Below are 19,214 nucleotides of genomic sequence, written 5' to 3' on the forward strand. Positions count from 1 at the left end.
TTAGCATTATAAGAGTTAAAGGTTCTGTATACAACTTTTTTTTATCAACCGTGTTTACTAAACACCAGTAGGCTCAGTGAGCTGTGGTTGGGCAGCTATGCCCTGCGGTTTTGTTGTGAAATGTGTGCTTATTACAACCTTTGGACTACCAACAGGAAAAACAAAAGCAGTAAGCTATGTTCTGCTATCGCTCTGGAGCTTGTTTTTTGCTCCTTTGTTGAGGAAAAAATGTTGTTTTAGCTGTGTGTGCTTAGGGGTGGGCGACTTGTTATTGCGGGGATGTTTCATTGTGAAATGTGTAGTGGTTAACGGAGGCAGCTAGCTGTTTCATTAGCTGGAGAGCTAATATCTGCAGGGTGTTTTTAGCACCATTTTTGTTGTGTCGTTATGTCAATCATTTGTTGACGTTAGCTGGAGAGAGGCATGGCACTCGGGAGCGCGCAAAAACGTCACTTCCGTTGGACTTCTGCAGAAAATCCGGCGCAGATCCTCTATATAGAAATCAGTCCACAGGCTGTTACAGACAACAGAGAAAGTCGGGGAAGGTCTAATTTTATACGTTACATTACTACCTGTTGACTCATTGGCAATAAAAAACTATTAATACAAGTAAATTTCACAATTCTACCTTCAACTATAGACTGTAAATTCACCATGCTAACCAAGCTAGCAGCTAGCGCTAGGATCAGCTCCACCCTCTCGTCCAACTATGGTGACTTCTGCCTCCAAAAATCAAAGATGGTGATGGTCAAATCTGATGATGACAACCGTCAAATCTCCAAACCTAAAGCTTAAAAATGGCAGTCCACAAACCAGTGGGTGATGTCACCATGACGACGTCCATATTGTTTTACAGTCTATGGTCTTAGTGTGAGACTGTGATGATCATAGAGTTCACCAGGGAGTTTATGAATTTCATCAGTATGGTTCAACACGAAGGAATAAAATATTGTTTTGTCTTAATCCCAAAACATTCACCATTTCATCCCAAGTGTGGACACCTTGTCTGCTTTTTTATTGGTTTGATCCATGTTTTATTGATTTCCCAGCTGCTCTTGTATCATCCGGGTTAGATTTAGTGAAAAAGTCTGAATTTAGGATCATATGAACTTTCTTTTTTGTGTGGCTGGTTGTCAGATTTTGGTGAAGATAAGAAAAAATACAGTTAGATAAATATAGAGTTTATTATTTTAGGCATGATTAACAGTCCTCAAATTTGAGACCATTTTTCATGTGCTCCTCACAGAAAATGTGGACAAAATAAATTAAAACACACATTTGGAGGTTACACTACATGTTGACCAATAGCCTCACATCTGCATTTATAGCAGCGACACTGTTGTTCAGTTTCTACTTTGCTATGTTGGGACTATAGTTGTTCTCTTAACTGTTTGCCGTTGAGCTTGAGAGTTTGTGCTGGATTGGAAGCTGTTGTAGGTCAAAGCTTGCCCTGTAGGTGGCGGTACAGCTCTAGTATTTGTTTAAATGCAGTTTACCTCAGTGATGAAGCTTAAAGCAGCATTTCCCTGACTGCAGTAGGACTCTCTTATAACTTAAAGAGTGCTATTTGGAGAGAATTCAACAGGGCATCCACCTAACAGAGGAACAAAGACTTAATTCTCAAAGTGGGAATATTAAAGGTAACAAAAATACAAGTCACTGGTCAAGAGAAAATACATTTTGTGCAGCAAACATCAGGAGAAGTGTCACATTTCACAGATTCACAGACATTTGAACTTTTGGAGCTTGTGCTTGTTGGGCTCAGATACAAAGACAGACAGAGACTCATATTACTAAATAAGAAATGAAAACACATATGAAGGGAAGTCAAGGTGCAGAAGTGCAAAACAGCAGCTTCAGAGGAGTTTAAAAGCTGGCTGAGAGATGCAGCGCAGGGAATAACAATTCACAGAGCATCCATACATTAAAAGAAGTGCTGCAGCATTCGACTTTCACTGAATTAAGTCCAGTCCATTAGATGTACAATCAGTCCCCGCCCAGAGATTTCCTGCACAATCACAGAGCTGCAGGGTTTCCCCAGGCATTCTTTCATCAATGATGAGAGTGGAGGAGAGCAGAAGCAGCCAGAACGCTCTGGAAGGATCTAAAATCAGCGGCGGGTCAGAAGCTGCTGATTCGATACCCGTGGACGATGCCGCAGGCCTCTTTAGGCGGCGTCTCCTCTGGCGAGGTCGGGGATTGCCCGTCCTCCAGGTCAGTGTCGGCTCCGGACTCGGCCATCAGAGGCTGGCCGCGGCTCTTCATCTCCCTCTGGTAACGCGCCATCAGCGAGGCGTAGACGCAGCCGTAAGTCGCCGCAACCACCATCATGACACACACTGTGCCGCAAACTACGCCCGCAACAATTTGCGTGCCGTGTGCCCGGCGAACGCTGATGGGCCGGTAGCGCTGGCGAACACATTCCTCATTGCTGCTGACCCGGCCGGGCGGGCAGGGAGGCCGGGTGGCGTAACCTGACGAGCCCTCCTTGGTCGGGCTCTGCAGGCAGTAGTTGAACATCTCTGCCGGCACGCTGCGGATGTCCCTGCCCTTCAAATCCCCCGGGAGACTGCACTGCATCGCATCTACCTGCCCATCTATAAAACAGACGGGGAGAGGGGAAACAATAAAAGAGAGAGGGGGGAAAAAGAACAGGGAGGGTGAAGATGAAGTGGAGGGTACGAGGAAGAAAGAAACAGGGAAGAAAGGGGAGGATTGAAAGAGACAGAGGTCATTATATTCTTAGATGTCTGTGCTCAGCATACATCCATCCTGCAGAGCAGAGATTAATTGCTTCGATTAGGCAGCTTTTGAAGTACAGACTGGAAATACAAAGTGATTTGCTCTAGTACGATCTTACACTGTAAGCCGGCTGCCAAAACTATCAACTTCAGAGTACTTGAGATTTGAAGAGGTAGGCTAACAGCCTCGCTCACCCCTGTAAATCAACCACTCCATCCAGTGCTTGAAGTCCCTCAGCTTGCAGTCACACTCCCAGGGGTTTCCCGCCAGCTGGAGCTGCTGTAGCCCCACCAGGGGCTCGAAGGTGACTCTGTCCAGAGCTGTGAGCTGGTTGCTGGCCAGGGACAGCCAGGCGAGTCTGTGAAGCCCATCCAGCAGGCCCTTAGGCAGCCACAGGAGGCCATTGGAGGACAGGTCAAGCCCTCGCAGCCGCCTCAACCCCTTGAAAACCTCCTTGCTCAGGCCAGTGCTCCCATGACTTCCATTCAAGCCCTGGGCAGCCTCTGAGCTGTTGTTGGGGTCAGAGGGGGCCAGGCGCGCCCCGAGGTAGTTGGTGGAGAGGTTGAGCCAGCGCAGGCCGCTCAGTTCTGAGAACGCTCCAGGCTGCAGGGTGGAAAAGTGGTTCTGGGAAAGATCCAGGAGCTCCAGGCTGCTGAGATTGGACAGCTCCACTGTGCCCAGCGAGGAGAGGTTGTTCTGGGGTAGGCGGAGGATCAGGGAGTCCTGGTCCAGCAGTGCCAGGACCGGTGTCAGAGAGAGGAGGCCGACAGCAGAGCAGTCAGTGGTATTACCATAGCAGGTGCATCCACTGGGACAGCCGTGGACCGAGCCCAGCAGTCCCAGTAGAACCAACAACAGACTGGACAGGGCTGCACAGACTGGAAGACACGAGAAACATTTAACAAGCATTTAATTTGCGTCCTTAAAACTTCCAAAACTCAATACCTCCTTGTTTTTAATGCTTAATGCTTTAATGAATTAATCTATCACTGCACTTTTTCATCTGTGGACTCAAACCGGCTTCCGTCTGTTGCCTGAATTTGGCTTTTAATTGAAGTCTGGAGATTTTTGTCTTATGTAACCAGACGTCTGACTCATCAGCAACTCAAGCTTAAAAGTCAGCAAGATACAGAGCTAATAACTCGTCTGTACCCAGACAGCAACCAACCAAATGTGCTGTTAATGGAAGTGTCCCATTTTGAAAACATGGTTAAATTGCTACCTCAAATTTTCAATAAATCTTGTTTCCTGATGATTCTTTGTATCCAATTTATCTTGGAGTAGAAGGACAGCACACAGACCTGCTCTTTTCATAAACCTCTTTATTCAAACAGTTCAGTGTTTTTGACTTACATCTTCCTGAGATTTTTCTACAAATTTCATTGAGCTTTGAGAGAAAGAAGTCAGAACAACACTGCAACACCAAATGGAAAATAGAAATAAGGAAGAAAAACAGGTTACTGTCTGCTTCTTAAACACCTGTGGAGACTATGGAAGCAGATCAACATTTTTTGGACTGCAGATGGAATAATGATCTATTTCTGTCTGTATGAGAAAGATGAAGGATGAAGCATCCGTCCAGACTCACACAGACTCTCCAGGTGATTTCGTCCATACTGGTCCAGGTTCTTCATGTCTGTCACATCAACACTGCTGCAGCTTCAGGCTGGCATCCAGCTGTCCTCGCTCTCTGCCGGTTCACACTAACGTCCAGCTGTGGAGAGCTTCCTGAAAAACAGAAAAGACAGAAAGAAAGGAGAAGATGTTATTTGGGGTCGTGTTGTGGAAAAGCACAGCTGGTTGTTGAGTTATTTTTCCCGACTGCCACTTGACATTTTAAAGATTTCTTTTAATGATAATCTCTGTGTTTCTCAACATAGAATTACAAAGTAAAAGTAACAGAGATTAAAAAAAACAAACATTGATACATTTTTAAAAAAGGTCCCTTAAATTTGATCAAGATATGTATTGAGCATGACATTTTACAGCTGTAAAATAATCTTGATTTGTGCAGACAAATCAATTGCACACTCAATTTCACACTCAAACAAAATTGCTTGCCAGACGACATTTTAAAGGGGACCTATTATGCTCATTTCCAGCTCTACATTTATTATTCTAGTAACTCCTTATTTATCTTATACTGGCCAATTACGCAACTCCTCCGTTCAGCCTCTGTCTCTCAGGCAGTTTTAGTTCCTGTCTTTTGAAGGCCCCCCTCCCCGATGAGCCCACTCTGTTCTGATTGGCCAGCTTTTCAGAAGCCTACCAAGGGGCAGCCATATCGGAGTCGTGTTAAGTTACTGCTGATGAAAACCCAACATTTCCTGCTTTTGCTGCTTCAAATTAAAAGCTTTTAAATGACTTTTATTGTGAAGAATTTACAGTAAATGATACATGTTCCTCAATGAGCTTCGTTAATGGCGCTAAAAACCAGTCGACACAACAAGGTATGGAAATATTTGGAGCTGTTTGTTGAGCAGATAAGTTAGAAGTAATGCAGGGAGGAATAATACAAGCAGAAACAGCCACAGTGATGATGATTGATGAAGAGCTGCAGACGACCAGCACAGCTTTAACAAGTAAACAACTTATTTTACTTTGCTGTGCTGTGTAATGGAGTCATGGTCAATGTGACAACCCCCAAAACAATGGAAAAACACCATAATGTTAGCGGAGCAAAGCAGTGAAGTGGCGTGCTATGCTTGGAGCAAACGACCATATAAAGGAATCCTCACAAATCGACGTCGGCTCGGGCTGAAAGCAGAAAAACACATTGGAAACCAAGTGTTCAGAGCAGTCTGACGCTCTGAAGTTCACAGGGATTACTTCTACATACCTCATTATTTGACACTTTGGCCACATTTAACATGAACATCCGACATTTTAACAATATATATATATGTTTGAAAACAAGGAAAACCATAATAGGTCCCCTTTAAGCTCTGTGATTGGATGTTTCTTACTGAAATGGTGGCAGTTTTTATGTCCACAAGCTTGTACCTTTTGAGTTTTTATTTAAAAAAAACAGATATTTCCTAACAGTTTGTTTATGATAAGTCAACCAGCAGTTTCATTTCCTCTCAACCTTGAAGAGCTCCAACTGTCAGTCACCTGACATTGTCTATGAGACATGAGAAAATGCACTGGAGTTTCATTCTTGATTCCTGCATGACTGAAATAATTCATCCCACTTCACTGCTCTACTGTAAACGATAATCCTTTGTGAGCTTTGTTTAGATTTACTTTGCTCTCTTTCAGCTCTGTGTGTTGTTACTTTCACTCATCTTGTTGGTAGGAGATGAGAGATTTACTCGTTCACCCTCCGTGCTTTGCACTTTCCAGCTGGTCCAAAGATTCAGACTGCTGATTTTCATGTCACAAGCCTGTTTCTCAAACCTCTCAGCCACCACAAAGAGTGCAACTCGCAATATGCAAGATTAAGTGGAGTACGTAGATTAAAAAAACATCAACAGCTTAGTCTCTAGCAGAGCTGGTCTACAGTATATTGGCATTACAGGCTAGAGTTGTGCTTTAATTCACAGCATTTCACTTGTCCTCAATCCTTTTCATTCTTTCTTGCTCAGAGAGAACACACAAGGAGCTTCGTGATGAAGTGAAATAATCCTCTATGTTTTCATCCAACATCACCAAAAACAGGAGAAAAAGTCAATGCCAACTTCTGTCTTCTTAACGCCCCCTCGCAATTCCTGTACGCCGCAGATACAGCTCAGTGTCAGCATTGTTTCACTTATACAATCACGAATTTGTTTGTTTTTTGATGATTAGTTCCTTTTTTTAATTTGCTCACTTTTCCCTTTCTTGATATGTGGCAGTTTTGGGCGCTCAGATACACGGCGGGGGGGGGGAAGTGTGCACGAGAGATAAAGCCGCAGAGGAAAAGAAAAGTGCTGTCACTCCATCATCCGTCTATAGCTGCTATAAAGAGCCAGAAAAACGCTGCCTCAAGGTCCTTCTTTTGTTGCAGGTGTTTCTTTTGTTAAGTTGGCACAAAGATGCCAGTCACTCTGCTGCAGAGTGCGTGAGGCAGTAAGGTGCCTTCAGGCCACAACTGACATTACAGAACAAGAGGAATTACAATGCAGGTAGAGGAGTGAGACACTGGGAGGACATATGGAGGGACACCAACGTGACTCCCAAAGAATATTTGACGTCAGTTTACGTCAGAGCCTTTGTTCCTGGATGATATTCACAAGCAAATCCTCTACATATGTATAGAGCATAAGTGCTGATGTGATGCTCAGGGTATCTGGAGGTTTAGACTGCTCTCACCACAGCATTGGTCATTTGCTTAAAAGCTTAATATGACAAAGTTTATGGACGTGACCTCTTGCAGTCGTGCGGATAACGAGCAACCGAGGGCGAAGCAGCGTGATATTATAATACCGCAAAACCTCTTATGGAGGAGATCGGGGGTTAGTTTGAGACTGCAGTTTGCATCGACTTTGCACAAAAGGGCTCAAAAATGCTTTCAGTTTGTTTGATTGCTTGATCCACAGTGAGCTGCTGCTGCAAGCTGAGTTGTAAGATTTGGGTGGTATGCAGAATCATTTTTGTTTTTTGGGGAGTTTTTTTTGCAGAAGTTTAGCTCTCACTTGTGCATTTAACTGCTAGATTTCTGGCGTACATACAATCATTGTCCCAACAGATTCTGATGACTATATTTCAGTGTGTAGCCAGGATCAGCTTTGCATTGAAATGTACTAATTTAAATGTCACTGAGACAATTTTCACCTGGTTTTATCTTAGTTACCTCAACGTCTTTGTAACGAGTGCCTACAGTGCCGTAGGAGCCATATTTATATTATTTATGTTTAAACCTCCGACCACCAGACGCCGCTTCATTGTTTTGGATAATTGAGAGTTTTACTAATGGAAGAAGAGTTTGATCAGCTCCAGGTGGGTCATTTAAGAAAGCATGGACACTAATCTTCCTTGTCCTATAAGTATATAGGTGCAGCATTAACTAACAGGCTGTGAAAGAAAATAAAAGAAGAAGAAGAAGTGAGATGAGGGACAGCTGTCAGTCATATTAGATCTACTACAGCAGTTCGTAAGAGGATGAGCGGGGTCGTTATTAGACCCCAGAGTGTCTTATAGAGAAGACGACCTCTGACCCCTCACTGTATCAGATGGTTGTAACAACAGATGGACATTGAGAATCATGTCACAAGAAGGATTTACAGACGAACATGATCTCGCTTTACATAAATCCTTCAGACGAATAATAAACACAGAATCCGGTGATGTCTTCATCCTAGAGAGTTTTACTTTGGGATTAATGGACACCATCTCACTGTTACTTACACACACACATACAGCCACAGGCCGAGGACCAAAAACAAAATCAAACGTAGAGGGGGGCTGGTATGTCATCTTCCGTTCATCAAGAACTGAAGTCGCTCTGGGCTGCTTTCCCGCGATCCACCATCTCTCTTCTCATTCGGTCGTCTCTTGGAGCTTCCCCTCCTCTCTCTCTGCCCCGCTCGGCGTCTCTTTCTTTGGATTGGTGACTTTTAAGAACACCGCGAGCGCCGAGGCTGCCGGATGGAGGTTGAAGACGTCAGATCCACCTAAACTCAAACTTTACCCGGCAGGTTTATCTGTAAAGTACAGTCTACCAACCTTTCAAGGCCAAGAACGATCTTTGATGGGTGTCTTTTATATAGATTGTATTTGTTTTATTTTAGGATGTAAGTGGCGCTCTTATCTTGAGTAACTTATAAGATGTAACTTAGGTAACGATTAGTAGATTAATCGATTAGTTGATTGACAGAAAATTCATCGGCAACTATTTTGATAATCAAATAATTGTTTTAGTCATTTTTTTAAGCAAATATGCCAAGAATTTGCTGGTTTTAGCGTCTCAGATGTGAGGATTTAATGCTTTTCTTAGTCATAGATGACAGTAAACTGAATAACTTTGGGTTTTGGGCTGTTGTTCAGACAAAATAAGACATTTAAAGATGTAACTTTTGACTCTGGGAAATTATAACAGGCATTTTCACTGTTTTCTGACATTTTATAGACAAAAAATTGGCAGATAAATCATTAATGACAGTAATCGTTAAGTGCAAGCCCTAGATGATATTGATTGATTGGTTACCAGCCTACTCACTAGGTTTGGTTTAAAAAATGTAGATACCGTTGCCGCTACAATACCTGAGTTTCAGTACTGATACCAACGTTTTTTTCAATTCCTCATAAGTAGAAATATAAAAACGTTTTTCCTTAAAACCTTTTCTAGCCATGCTAGCGGCGAGTCTTTGTCGGTCGTTCGGTTCACTTTGGTCGAGAGTGAAATGTCTCAGCAGCCATTTGATGGATCTCCATAAAAGTTTTTACACTCATGAATCCTAATAACTTACAGAGACATTCAGGTTCGCTTGGATTTTTCCCTGTATGAACAATAACTGAACCAGACCGGAGTGAACCAACTATAGGTTTGGCCCTGACTTTTATATCTAGCAGGTTTCCATTTATTCTGTGACATAGCTCAACATCTGCTGGATGGATTAGCACCAAGATGTTCATGGTTGCCAGATGCATCGTACTGACTTCGGTGATCACCTGACTTTTCTTCTTGTGCCACCAAAACTTTTTTTCAAAACTGGATTGTGATATTCATGTCCCCCGCAGGATGAATTGTAATAACTTTGGTGACCCAACTTTCTGTCAGGAGGCGGGATCAGAACCATAACAAGGGAAAAAAGATCTTCGTGTGGCTGCTACTTTTATACTTTTACAGACACAAAGTTTTCCGAATGACACCTGTGAACTTCCGCTTAGATGCAGCCAGGAGAGGCTTGTTCCAGTTTTAAAAGCTCTACCAATCACACAAAGATTCCTCCTTAAAGCGCATCACCTTGATTAAAGCTCTTCATTTTCTGTTCCCCAGATTCTATTTAAAATAATCAAATTAGTGTAGTGACTTCTATCGCAGATTTTATGTTGCTCCACGTCTCCTTCTCCAAGAGAACACCTGTAGCACACTTCCAGTTGTCCAAAGTGAAGAGAGTAATTTCTTCAGTACCTTTTAGAAGTTACTTTTATGGATGTTTTGGGACCAATCGGCTTGTCAAAAGCACCATCAGCCAGATTAAATGCCGCCCACATAGTAGTGACGGGTCACAGATTAAAAACTGTGATTTCAATCCCTGAGCAGGACAGACGCCTGTTCTGGAGTCCAGATGGTGTTGGAACAACTGGTCCCAGAGTGGCCCTCCCCTACCAGCCATCACCAACCTGCTCACTCTTTTTTTTCTGTTTTTACTGTTGTGTCATCATCACACATCTGCTGTTTTGTTGGAGATTTCATTCAAAGGACTTTAATCGAGACCAGTAGTAGTAAATACACTCGCCAGCCTCTTTATTAGCAACACCTGTGCAGTCCAATACAACAGTTCTGCCATAAATTCTACTTTTATGAAACTTTTACATTTTCAATTTTTGTCGACATTGTCAGAAAGGTGATAATTCTACTTTATGTTGATTACTGAGGTCGTAGGGTCGAGGGTGGTGCTGGTGTGCTGGAGCTTTATATTGAAAAGTGATCCTAATATTTTGCCCCCTCATGTATGTTAATGATGTGGACAAAATATTAGGAACACCATTACATCATACAGCACGTGCTTCATGTGTTATCTGATAACCATCGTAGTATGACGCACTCTCTGGCGGCCATAATTGGAGGTCCAACAGTGGCTCTGAACAGCCTAACTAACTAACTCTGATGCTCTTTTGTTTGTCCATATTGGCGATACACTATAGGCAGGATTGAGAAGAAGGGGAACGACGCAAATACAACACTGACACATCGTCAGCTTTTAAGTTGACATGTTCACCAGCTAATCTACATCTAACTGTGTCTCTTTGCCGTTTGGTGCTGAGCAGGTAGTGTACAGTGGCTTTTTACAGCTTTTTCTCTGAAAACGACGCTATGAGAGCCCCGAGAGTGAACCAGAACAGTAAAAGCTGCAGCCGGACACATAAACAATGAGCTGAAACTCACTATAAAGCTCCGTAAAGCCGAGAGGAGCTGCAGAGTCTCTGTAGGTTCATCACTACGAGCCACGACCAACACATTACACACTGACATCTCAGACAGTGTTGTAAAAATATCAATTATAGCTGCTTTAAGTTAACTGTCCCAAACAACATCTTCCGCACCTTCTGTGTTGGCTGAAAATAATACGACTGATGGGTCAGACCAATCCCCCTGTGGGTTAAACTAACTCAGTGGTGGACAGTAACGCCACCTACCTACCTGTTTTCTCTCTGTGCATTTTCCAAACAGCTACTATCACATGATGTGAGCCAGCATTTTTTTGCTAGCACCTTAATCTTCAGTTCCTCTGGTGCCCACTAGCTGCTGCTGCTGAAGAAGTTACTGTCGTCTTCTATTGAAGTGAATGGGGAAACTAATTTCACTTCTTTTAATTTTGAGTTTGTTGTTGGGTCTCTCTTCGATCAAATCAGGTTTTTCTTGCTCTAGTAACTGATCAGGATGACCGTAAATCATCTCATAACATTTTTAATGGTTTTCCAGATGGTTCAGGGATTCAAACCAAGTTTTCATCCTCCTGGTTCCTGTATGTAGGTTGACACTGTGATATAAAAAGCAGCAAAACAGCCATGTGTTTATGTGGAAAAGTGTTGGACTATTATCTCGATTTTCAAACTCTGCCGTTTGGATTTTGTCATTGAAGTCCTGCCGACGCGATGTTCCCTGCTTCATCTGCACTGCATCGCTCCAGTTTTCTGGGCTTTAACGTGGCTTCCCGCTAGCTGCTTAATGGCCTCTGACAGTCAGGCTTTCCCCCCCCCTGTGGCTGCACTTTTCCTGCAAACAGCCTGAGAACGAGGCAGCCGAGCGTTTGGTCCAAAAGGCCGAGAGCACAAACACACTGCAGCATCCACGGTGGAGGTAGGAAGAGCAAATAAACAACCGACACACACACACAAGCTCACTCCCACATGCTTTTAGAGTCTCTATTTTAAAAGCATACACACACACACTCACTCTCTCCTTGTACACTACATGGCCAAAAGTATGTGGACAACCATCTGTATGTCGTTTAACATGTTATTGCTGCTATAACAGCCTCCACTCGTTAAGGTTTCACTCTCTCCAGCAGATGTTGGATCCTCTCATTCAGCCACAAGAGCATCAGTGAGGTCCAACACTGATGTTGGGTGTTGAGGCCTAGCTCCGACTTAGTGTCCCAGTTCAGCCCAAAGGTGTTGGATGGGTTCTTTATGGAGCATTGTCATGTTAAAACAGGAAAGAGACAAACATAAGCTGTTGACACAATATTGTGGAAGCACACTATTGTCTAAAATCTCAGCCGATTAGTTGATTGAAAGAAGATTAACGAGCAACTGCTTTGATAATCAATTTATTAAGTAGGTCATTTTAAAGCAATTTTGGACCGTTGGTTGGACAAAACAACATTTGTCACTATTTTCTAACATATTATAGACAAATCCTTTCATTGTTTTGATTGAATTGATAATGAAAATAATCATTAGTTGCAGGTTTAGTGTATTTCAGCATTAATTTCCCTTCATTTGAACCAAGGGACCCAAAAAAGAAAAAACAGACTCTGACCAAAAGTACACTAATGTAGACAAGGGTGTCCACTTACTTCTGGCCATATAGTGTACATGCACACATATACAGGTGAACGGATGAAAGCAAACACTCTCTCACTTTCACATGCATGTTACTGTACATACAGTATTTACACACACACACACACACACTCGCCGCTCACCATCTGCTCTGCTGCTTCAGCCTCCAAACAGAGAAAGAGGAGAGAAACTGTTCTTCTTCTCCTTCATCTGCAGAACAGAAGCTGAAAATCCAGATTTTGTCTGTAAAACCACAGAGTCCTCTTATTAAACCACAATCTGGATTTGTTGTTCAAATCTGAGCCCAGAAACACACAGGTTTTGTCTTCAAGGACAGAAATTGATCTCGACTTAAAAATAAAGCCCAAAATCAAATCCTCGATTCCTCTCCTGAAGGTTGAATCTGGAAGCTTCGTGTTGAACCAGAAACCAGAAGCTGGACTGGAGTTTTATTCCGGATTAAACACCGCTTGTTGTCGTCCTCCTCTTCCTCCACATCGCTGCTCTCTCAGCTCCCTCTCATCATCATCTGAGCGCTCGGTCCAACACACACACACACCCAGCCACCAACTGAGGGCGAGCGAGCCTCTGTGTATGTCTGAGAGAGAGAGAGAGAGAGAGAGAGAGAGAGAGAGAGCACTAGAGAAGCCACATGCTGCCACTAATGGTGTGTGTATGTGTGTGTGTGTGTGTGTTTTGAATGTGTGTGTGCCAGCCCATCCTCTCTGTGTTGTACTGAGTGTGTAATGTGCATTAAAGCGGAGTTTGACAGAAATAGTAACAGAGTGTGATGCAGCTGCAGGCTGAGCTCTGAATGAATGAAGAGGCTGTGTGCACTCCTCTTTCTTTGCAGTATTGTACTTAACTGTGCACACGCCAACAGAGCAAATATGAATTAGACAAAAAGAAAAAACATATGAAAGAGGGACTAAGAAATTTGATTTGCCAAAGGGTAAAACAGTTTTATCAATACAAGCTGGATGTCAGGGTGGGGTTACATGTGTAACTCCGCCCCTGGTGGAAATATACTCACCGTGTTTGCTGCCACCCTGTGGTGTAAACGTACCACTGCAGCTTCCAAAGATGTTTTAGTGTTTTTTCTGTCGACCAAATCTAAAATGTGTACAGAATACATATCATTAAATATAAAGAACCAGCTTCAAAATCATAAAAAAGTATTTTGATCAGGACACAGAAGTGACTCCAGGCAATAAGATATTAGTCAAATTCAGCATTCAGTTAACCCTTAAAACATGTTAAAGAAGACAAATGCTGCACATTTCCAGGTGTGTATATATATTCTACTGGAATATCTTTGCATGATTTCCAGTTAAAAACTTCTTATTTATCTTCTACTGGTCCTTTATGCAGCCCCTCAGTTCAGCCTCTGTCTGAAACAGGCTGTTTTAGTTCCTGTCTCTTTAAGGCCCGCCCTCCTGATGAGCCCACTCTGATCTGATTGGTCAGCTTCAGGAAGCTACCTCCGGCTCCAGAGGCTACAGAAACAAACTATAGTAGCAGGATTTCACTATTTTTTATTGTTCTTTACTCCACATATGAACTTCTACATCAAACATGTTTGAGCTGAAATCTGATCCAAAATACAAACATGGACAATGCAAACAACACATGGGGAAACCTTAGCAACAACCTTAGCAGCAATGACTACGGAACGGACTGCCGTTTATTGGCATCTGCAAATAATCTGATGTCATCATGAGGAGGAAGTAGAGGTAACTTTGCAAACAAAGCATTCGGGGCAGGTTGAAGCCCTGACTTTTGACTTGAAGGTGCCATTTTTAGTTACGTTTACCTCAAGTTGTGGAACTGTGACCATGTTTAATATAGACATCCTGCATCATAACAGTATATAAATGGCAGAAAATCACAAAAAACATGTTATGTCCCCTTTATGATTAAGATCTCATAGCACACTAAGGAAAATTAGATAGTAGTGACAGAAAAAAAACCCAACAACATTTTTCTAACAATAACAATCCTCCCAACAACACTTCCAGTCTATTCAGTCATGCTGACTACCAACAGCAACACCGCCAGCAAACACATTAAGTTACTGATCAGTTGAGATTTTTTTTATTGCTGAGAAACTATTTATAGATGTTTTTAGTGGTGAGTAGTACAACATGTTTAACGCCAGCCCAACATCCAGCTCAAAGTGAGGAGCCGCTGCGTTTCTCCGTTAAGTGAACAACCTGTGCAGCTGCATCAGTCAACCTCATCTTCACTTGCATTTTTATGACTGGCACAAAATGCAGTCCCCACAGAGCACAACACTAGATCTATTTGGATCTCTGGTTCAGAAGTCTGGAACCAGGCCAAACAAATCCCATGATGAGACCAAAACCAACATGTCTCTCAATACTTCTGACTTCCCTTCTCTGTCTGTGCTCATCAGTTCCTAAAACAACTCAGTACTGTAGTTTTTAGTAAATGTTACTCAAACAGGAATGAGTGGTGCATTTGTAGGGGACTATTTTCAGCAGCGGATGAATCCACATTTGGTGATCTAGTGAGTATTTCTGGCAGCAGAACGATGTGTGTATTCATGGTGATGAAGGAACATGTCACCCAGAGCAGCGGTGTGGCTCACTGACGTGTTTTTAATAGTTTCTGGACAACAACAGAAGGATAAGAAATATATTACAGACAATACTTGTGGTTGGGATCAATTCCTTACTGGTTTTAGGCTTCTCATCAGATTGGTAGACAATAAGATGTAGAATGTCAGCAGCCTTATCCTTTAATCCCGAATCTCAGGGAATAAGATGAAAGTAGAAAGCAGATTCTATGTGCAGCATATATAGAGACACAATATGTGACCGAGCACAGACAGAACATCCCTAATAATCCTAAACTTGATTTAATCCTCTGCAGCCATCAATTTTACTTTCTGACTGTAAGTTTTATTGTTTGTTTTTTTTTTTGCTAACTGGAATATTATCTGTATATCTTAAATGTATCTAAATGTTTCTCCTCAAAGTGATTGTTTCATTTACTAATGTAAGCATTTTGTATTGTCAGAAATAGCATCTTGTGTTTCCTTCACTTGTGAGATATTTCAGGCCAAATTCAGTCACTCCGGGTTTGGCAAAATACGATTCACTCCAACGCTAACAAATCTGTTATCAAATCTTTTATCTCTCATCTTTTTTAGCATCGCTGTCAGTTTCAAGACAACAGACAGATACTGTATACAGAGACCAGATCATCAGAGTCTAAACTACAGGGGTATCAGCCAGGACAAGAAAAGCTCAAGTATTTTATAAGCCGGAGAAACTGCAAACAACAGTCTCTCTGTGTGTGTTGTGATTACTGCATTGTCATGTTTTTTTATGACTGTGGCAATATTGGCTTGTTGCAGCAAATTTTCAGCAGGGTCCAGAAACACCGACTGCACTGAACAACAGAGACAATTAGAAGAAACACCACACAGACTTCTAACCCTAATCCCTAACCCATAACCCTAAGCCATAACCCCTAACACATAACCCTAACACCTAACCCATAACCCTAATCCATAACCCTAACCCATGACCCTAATCCATAACCCTAACACCTAACCCATAACCCTAACCCATGACCCTAACACCTAACCCATAACCCTAATCCATAACCCTAACACATAACCCTTACCCATAACCCTAACACCTAACCCATAACCCTAACCCATGACCCTAATCCATAACCCTAATACCTAACCCATAACCCTAACCCATAACCCTAATCCATAACCCTAACCCCTAACCCATAACCCTAACCCATAACCCTAACACCTAACCCAAAATCCTAACCCATAACCCTACTTGTGATGTAGAAATGAAAATATAGATCAGTGAGAGCTGCAGGTACAACAACACACACACAGAGAAAATAGACATAAAATATACAACACCCTCTCAGTGGTGCACTCAGTTTTGCAGCTTAAATATCTGACTTCAGCACTCTCACACAGTCGCATCATGTGGGAGAAGTTAAAATAAAATTCACACTGAGACTAATAATGCAGCTGCAGGAACTCTTTGTTTCTAATCATTAATACCTCACGCACAAAGCAAATCCTGAGAGTGTGCAAATACCTTCCCGTGAATAACTTGCAGGCTGAAAAGTAGAATAAATGTGGCGGACGTGTTTTTGTCCTGTCATGGACTCTGCAGACTGCAGCAGAAGCAGTGCGGCTGCAGCGCTGAAGGGCGGCGATAAGGACGCTGCTGACAGGAAAGGAGAAAAACACAGAAATGAAATCAAACAGCAGAGCAAAGCTGCAGACCACTGGGTCTGCAGAGGCTATTTTAATGGAGTGAAGGAGAGCGATGCCTTAAGAAGTTTAAAGGACCCAAAGGTCATGTCGCATCGTTTCCCTCTCGTGCTTCAGTCTGTAGAGGTGTCCCACTTTCAAACTTGACTCTTAAATGACTGTTTAGCCTTTTTCTCCATACTAACAGAGATGTCTCAGTACACTTGACATCAAGAACAACACATAATGAGTGTTGAACTCTTAAACATGAAACTGTTAAAACCTGCTGTAACTGATTTTTGCAGCAGAAACAAGACACATCATCAGCTTTTAAGTTGACATGTTGAACTTGTTAGCAAACAGTTGCTTATTCCCACATCCAGCAGTTACGGAGCAACATTATCATTCATGTGGAGTCGTGTTTCTGTCCACCTGGTGAATGTAAGTCCAATATTTTAACTCTCTACCAACTCCTGAGGGAAATATCTGGCTCTTTAGCTGCTAAATGCTCCACTATGTTCACCAGCTAGTCTACAGCTAACTGTGTCTGGTGCTGAGCAGGTAGTGTACAGCAGCTTTTTACAGCTTTTTCAACTCAGAAACAAAGTTCAAATAATTGAAAATGATGGCTTAAATATAAATCTATAGGATTGTTATATTATCCAGGAGAGTCTTGTGTTTCTGTGTTCAGTAATATCGAGGATCTTGTTTGAAATGTGAATATAAAATGTGCTCTCAGCTCTGTTCGGTTACTGAAAGATGGCCGCATCTTCAGAGTGTGTTTAGAGTGATTACACTCTGTAGTCATGGTATCATCCAACACTGTTGAGTCAAAAATTGTTTCCAGTGTTTTGACCACAAGTTGAGACAAATCTCAGAGGGACAAATCAAATTCTTTATGTTTGCCAATAAAGAAAATTTAACATTTCAGGCTTTGATGAAGATAAAAAGGCTCAAAACGTTTGATCAAGGTAATGAAGTTAATATCTTTGTTTTGGTGAAACTCAGCAGACAGCAGTGTGGGTTTTGTTTTTTTTTTGTTCTGCAGCTTCAGAGGAGAATCTGCAGTCAGTGAAAATCTCATAACATGAAATGACCAGAAATAAAACGTTTTACAACTGCTCTGTTTTTCCAATAACACCAGTACACAAGAGGCTCAACATGTTGCCTCGTATCACTCATCTGTGTGTGTGTGTGTGTGTGTGTGTGTGTACAGACCAACTACCTGTGTGAAGAAGAGTTTTCATTACTGTAGTGACAAACACGGTTGCAGATATTATGATGTTCTGGGTGGAATGACCCCCGCTGGGCCACTAACCAGCAGCTCTGACTGGATCTTTGTATCTCTGCAGGCAGATCCTGTTTTTCGTTGCTCTCATAGTGACTCTTTGTATGTTAATGTACCTAAAAGGTGTTCGATATTTGTTTTTTTTACATTTTTATTGTCGTCTTGAATAAAAACAGAAACAAAAGAATTCTTTGTGATGAAACATTTATGAAGAAAGACATGTTAGGATGAGAAAGAAAAGAAACAACATACCAATAAATAAATCATATAAACAAAAAAACTATAAAAAAAAATGAATATTCAGTACTGTGCAAACGTTTTAGGCACTAAAAGTAAAGTGAGGATGTTTACAAACATAATAAAATAGTTTTCATTGATCAGTTAACTTGATACAAAGTTGAGTAAACAGCAGAAATCTTAAAGTAAATCAATATTTGGTCTTTAAATCAGCAGCAGTTCTCCTCTTCACAGTGTTTCAGCTACTCGGCAGGTCAGTTGTTGCATCTTGGAGAAGTCGCCACAGTTCTTCTTCTTCTGTGGATTTCGGCGTCTCAGCTGCTTCTGTCTCTTCATTTTAATCCCAGACTGACTCCATGATGTCGAGATCAGAGACCATCTGTTGCAGGACTCCTTGTTCTTCCGGTTGATGAAGATAGATCTTTATGACTTTATAACTGGATGTTCGGGCTCGTTGTCATGCTGCAGATGGTCAGATGCCTCCCTGATGCTGCTGCATTATAGATAAGAATCTAAACATCTGAAGGGCCTAAAACTGTTGCATAGCACTGTGTATATATATCACCAGAATCGTCATTCTTTTCAGTTAGCATTATATCCAATAATACAAACTCTACATCAAAAGGCTTTGCCATAATTCTCCCAGAATGTCTTCAATATTGGGTGATACCAAAAAATATGACTGAAAGAGGGTTTCAGTACATCTTCTGCAACATTTTAGTGTTGCGGTTAAACTTTATTCAGCTTGTTGAATTAGTGCATCTATATTTTCCATGTGTCGTGCAGCTGGATGCTGTAGTTATGTGTGTTGTTCTACATGTTTCCCCCCCATTGTTGATTATTCCAGCGTATTCCCAACTCTCACTGCACCCCCATGAATGCTGCTTCAACATGCTATTGCTGCTCACGTTAGGGGTTTTAACCAACAATCTGTTAGACAGTAGTGAGTAAAATCTAAAACCCAGCAGTGATGGATCGGATCGGATTTCACACAGCGGTTTGAACTATTTACTGTTCGACATCTCTCTAAATGCTCGC

At 42.0% G+C, this 19,214-nt stretch overlaps 2 protein-coding genes across 2 annotated transcripts in view; one reads left to right on the forward strand and one right to left on the reverse strand.

The window, feature by feature from the left end:
- LOC122985392 (voltage-dependent calcium channel subunit alpha-2/delta-4-like) overlaps positions 1-19,214 on the forward strand; it is an 85,259-nt gene that overhangs the window by 41,017 nt on the left and 25,028 nt on the right. The window lies entirely within an intron of this gene.
- LOC122985347 (leucine-rich repeat and transmembrane domain-containing protein 2-like) lies at positions 1,166-12,972 on the reverse strand. Its single transcript, XM_044355929.1, has 4 exons — positions 12,540-12,972; positions 4,331-4,470; positions 2,937-3,620; positions 1,166-2,597 (listed from the first exon to the last, which is right to left on the reverse strand). Exons 2-4 carry the CDS (start codon positions 4,374-4,376, stop codon positions 2,122-2,124), a joined length of 1,206 nt encoding a protein of 401 aa, XP_044211864.1. The 5' UTR covers positions 4,377-4,470; positions 12,540-12,972; the 3' UTR covers positions 1,166-2,121.

Source organism: Thunnus albacares, chromosome 7 (assembly GCF_914725855.1).
Source record: "Thunnus albacares chromosome 7, fThuAlb1.1, whole genome shotgun sequence".
NCBI lineage: Eukaryota > Metazoa > Chordata > Actinopteri > Scombriformes > Scombridae > Thunnus > Thunnus albacares.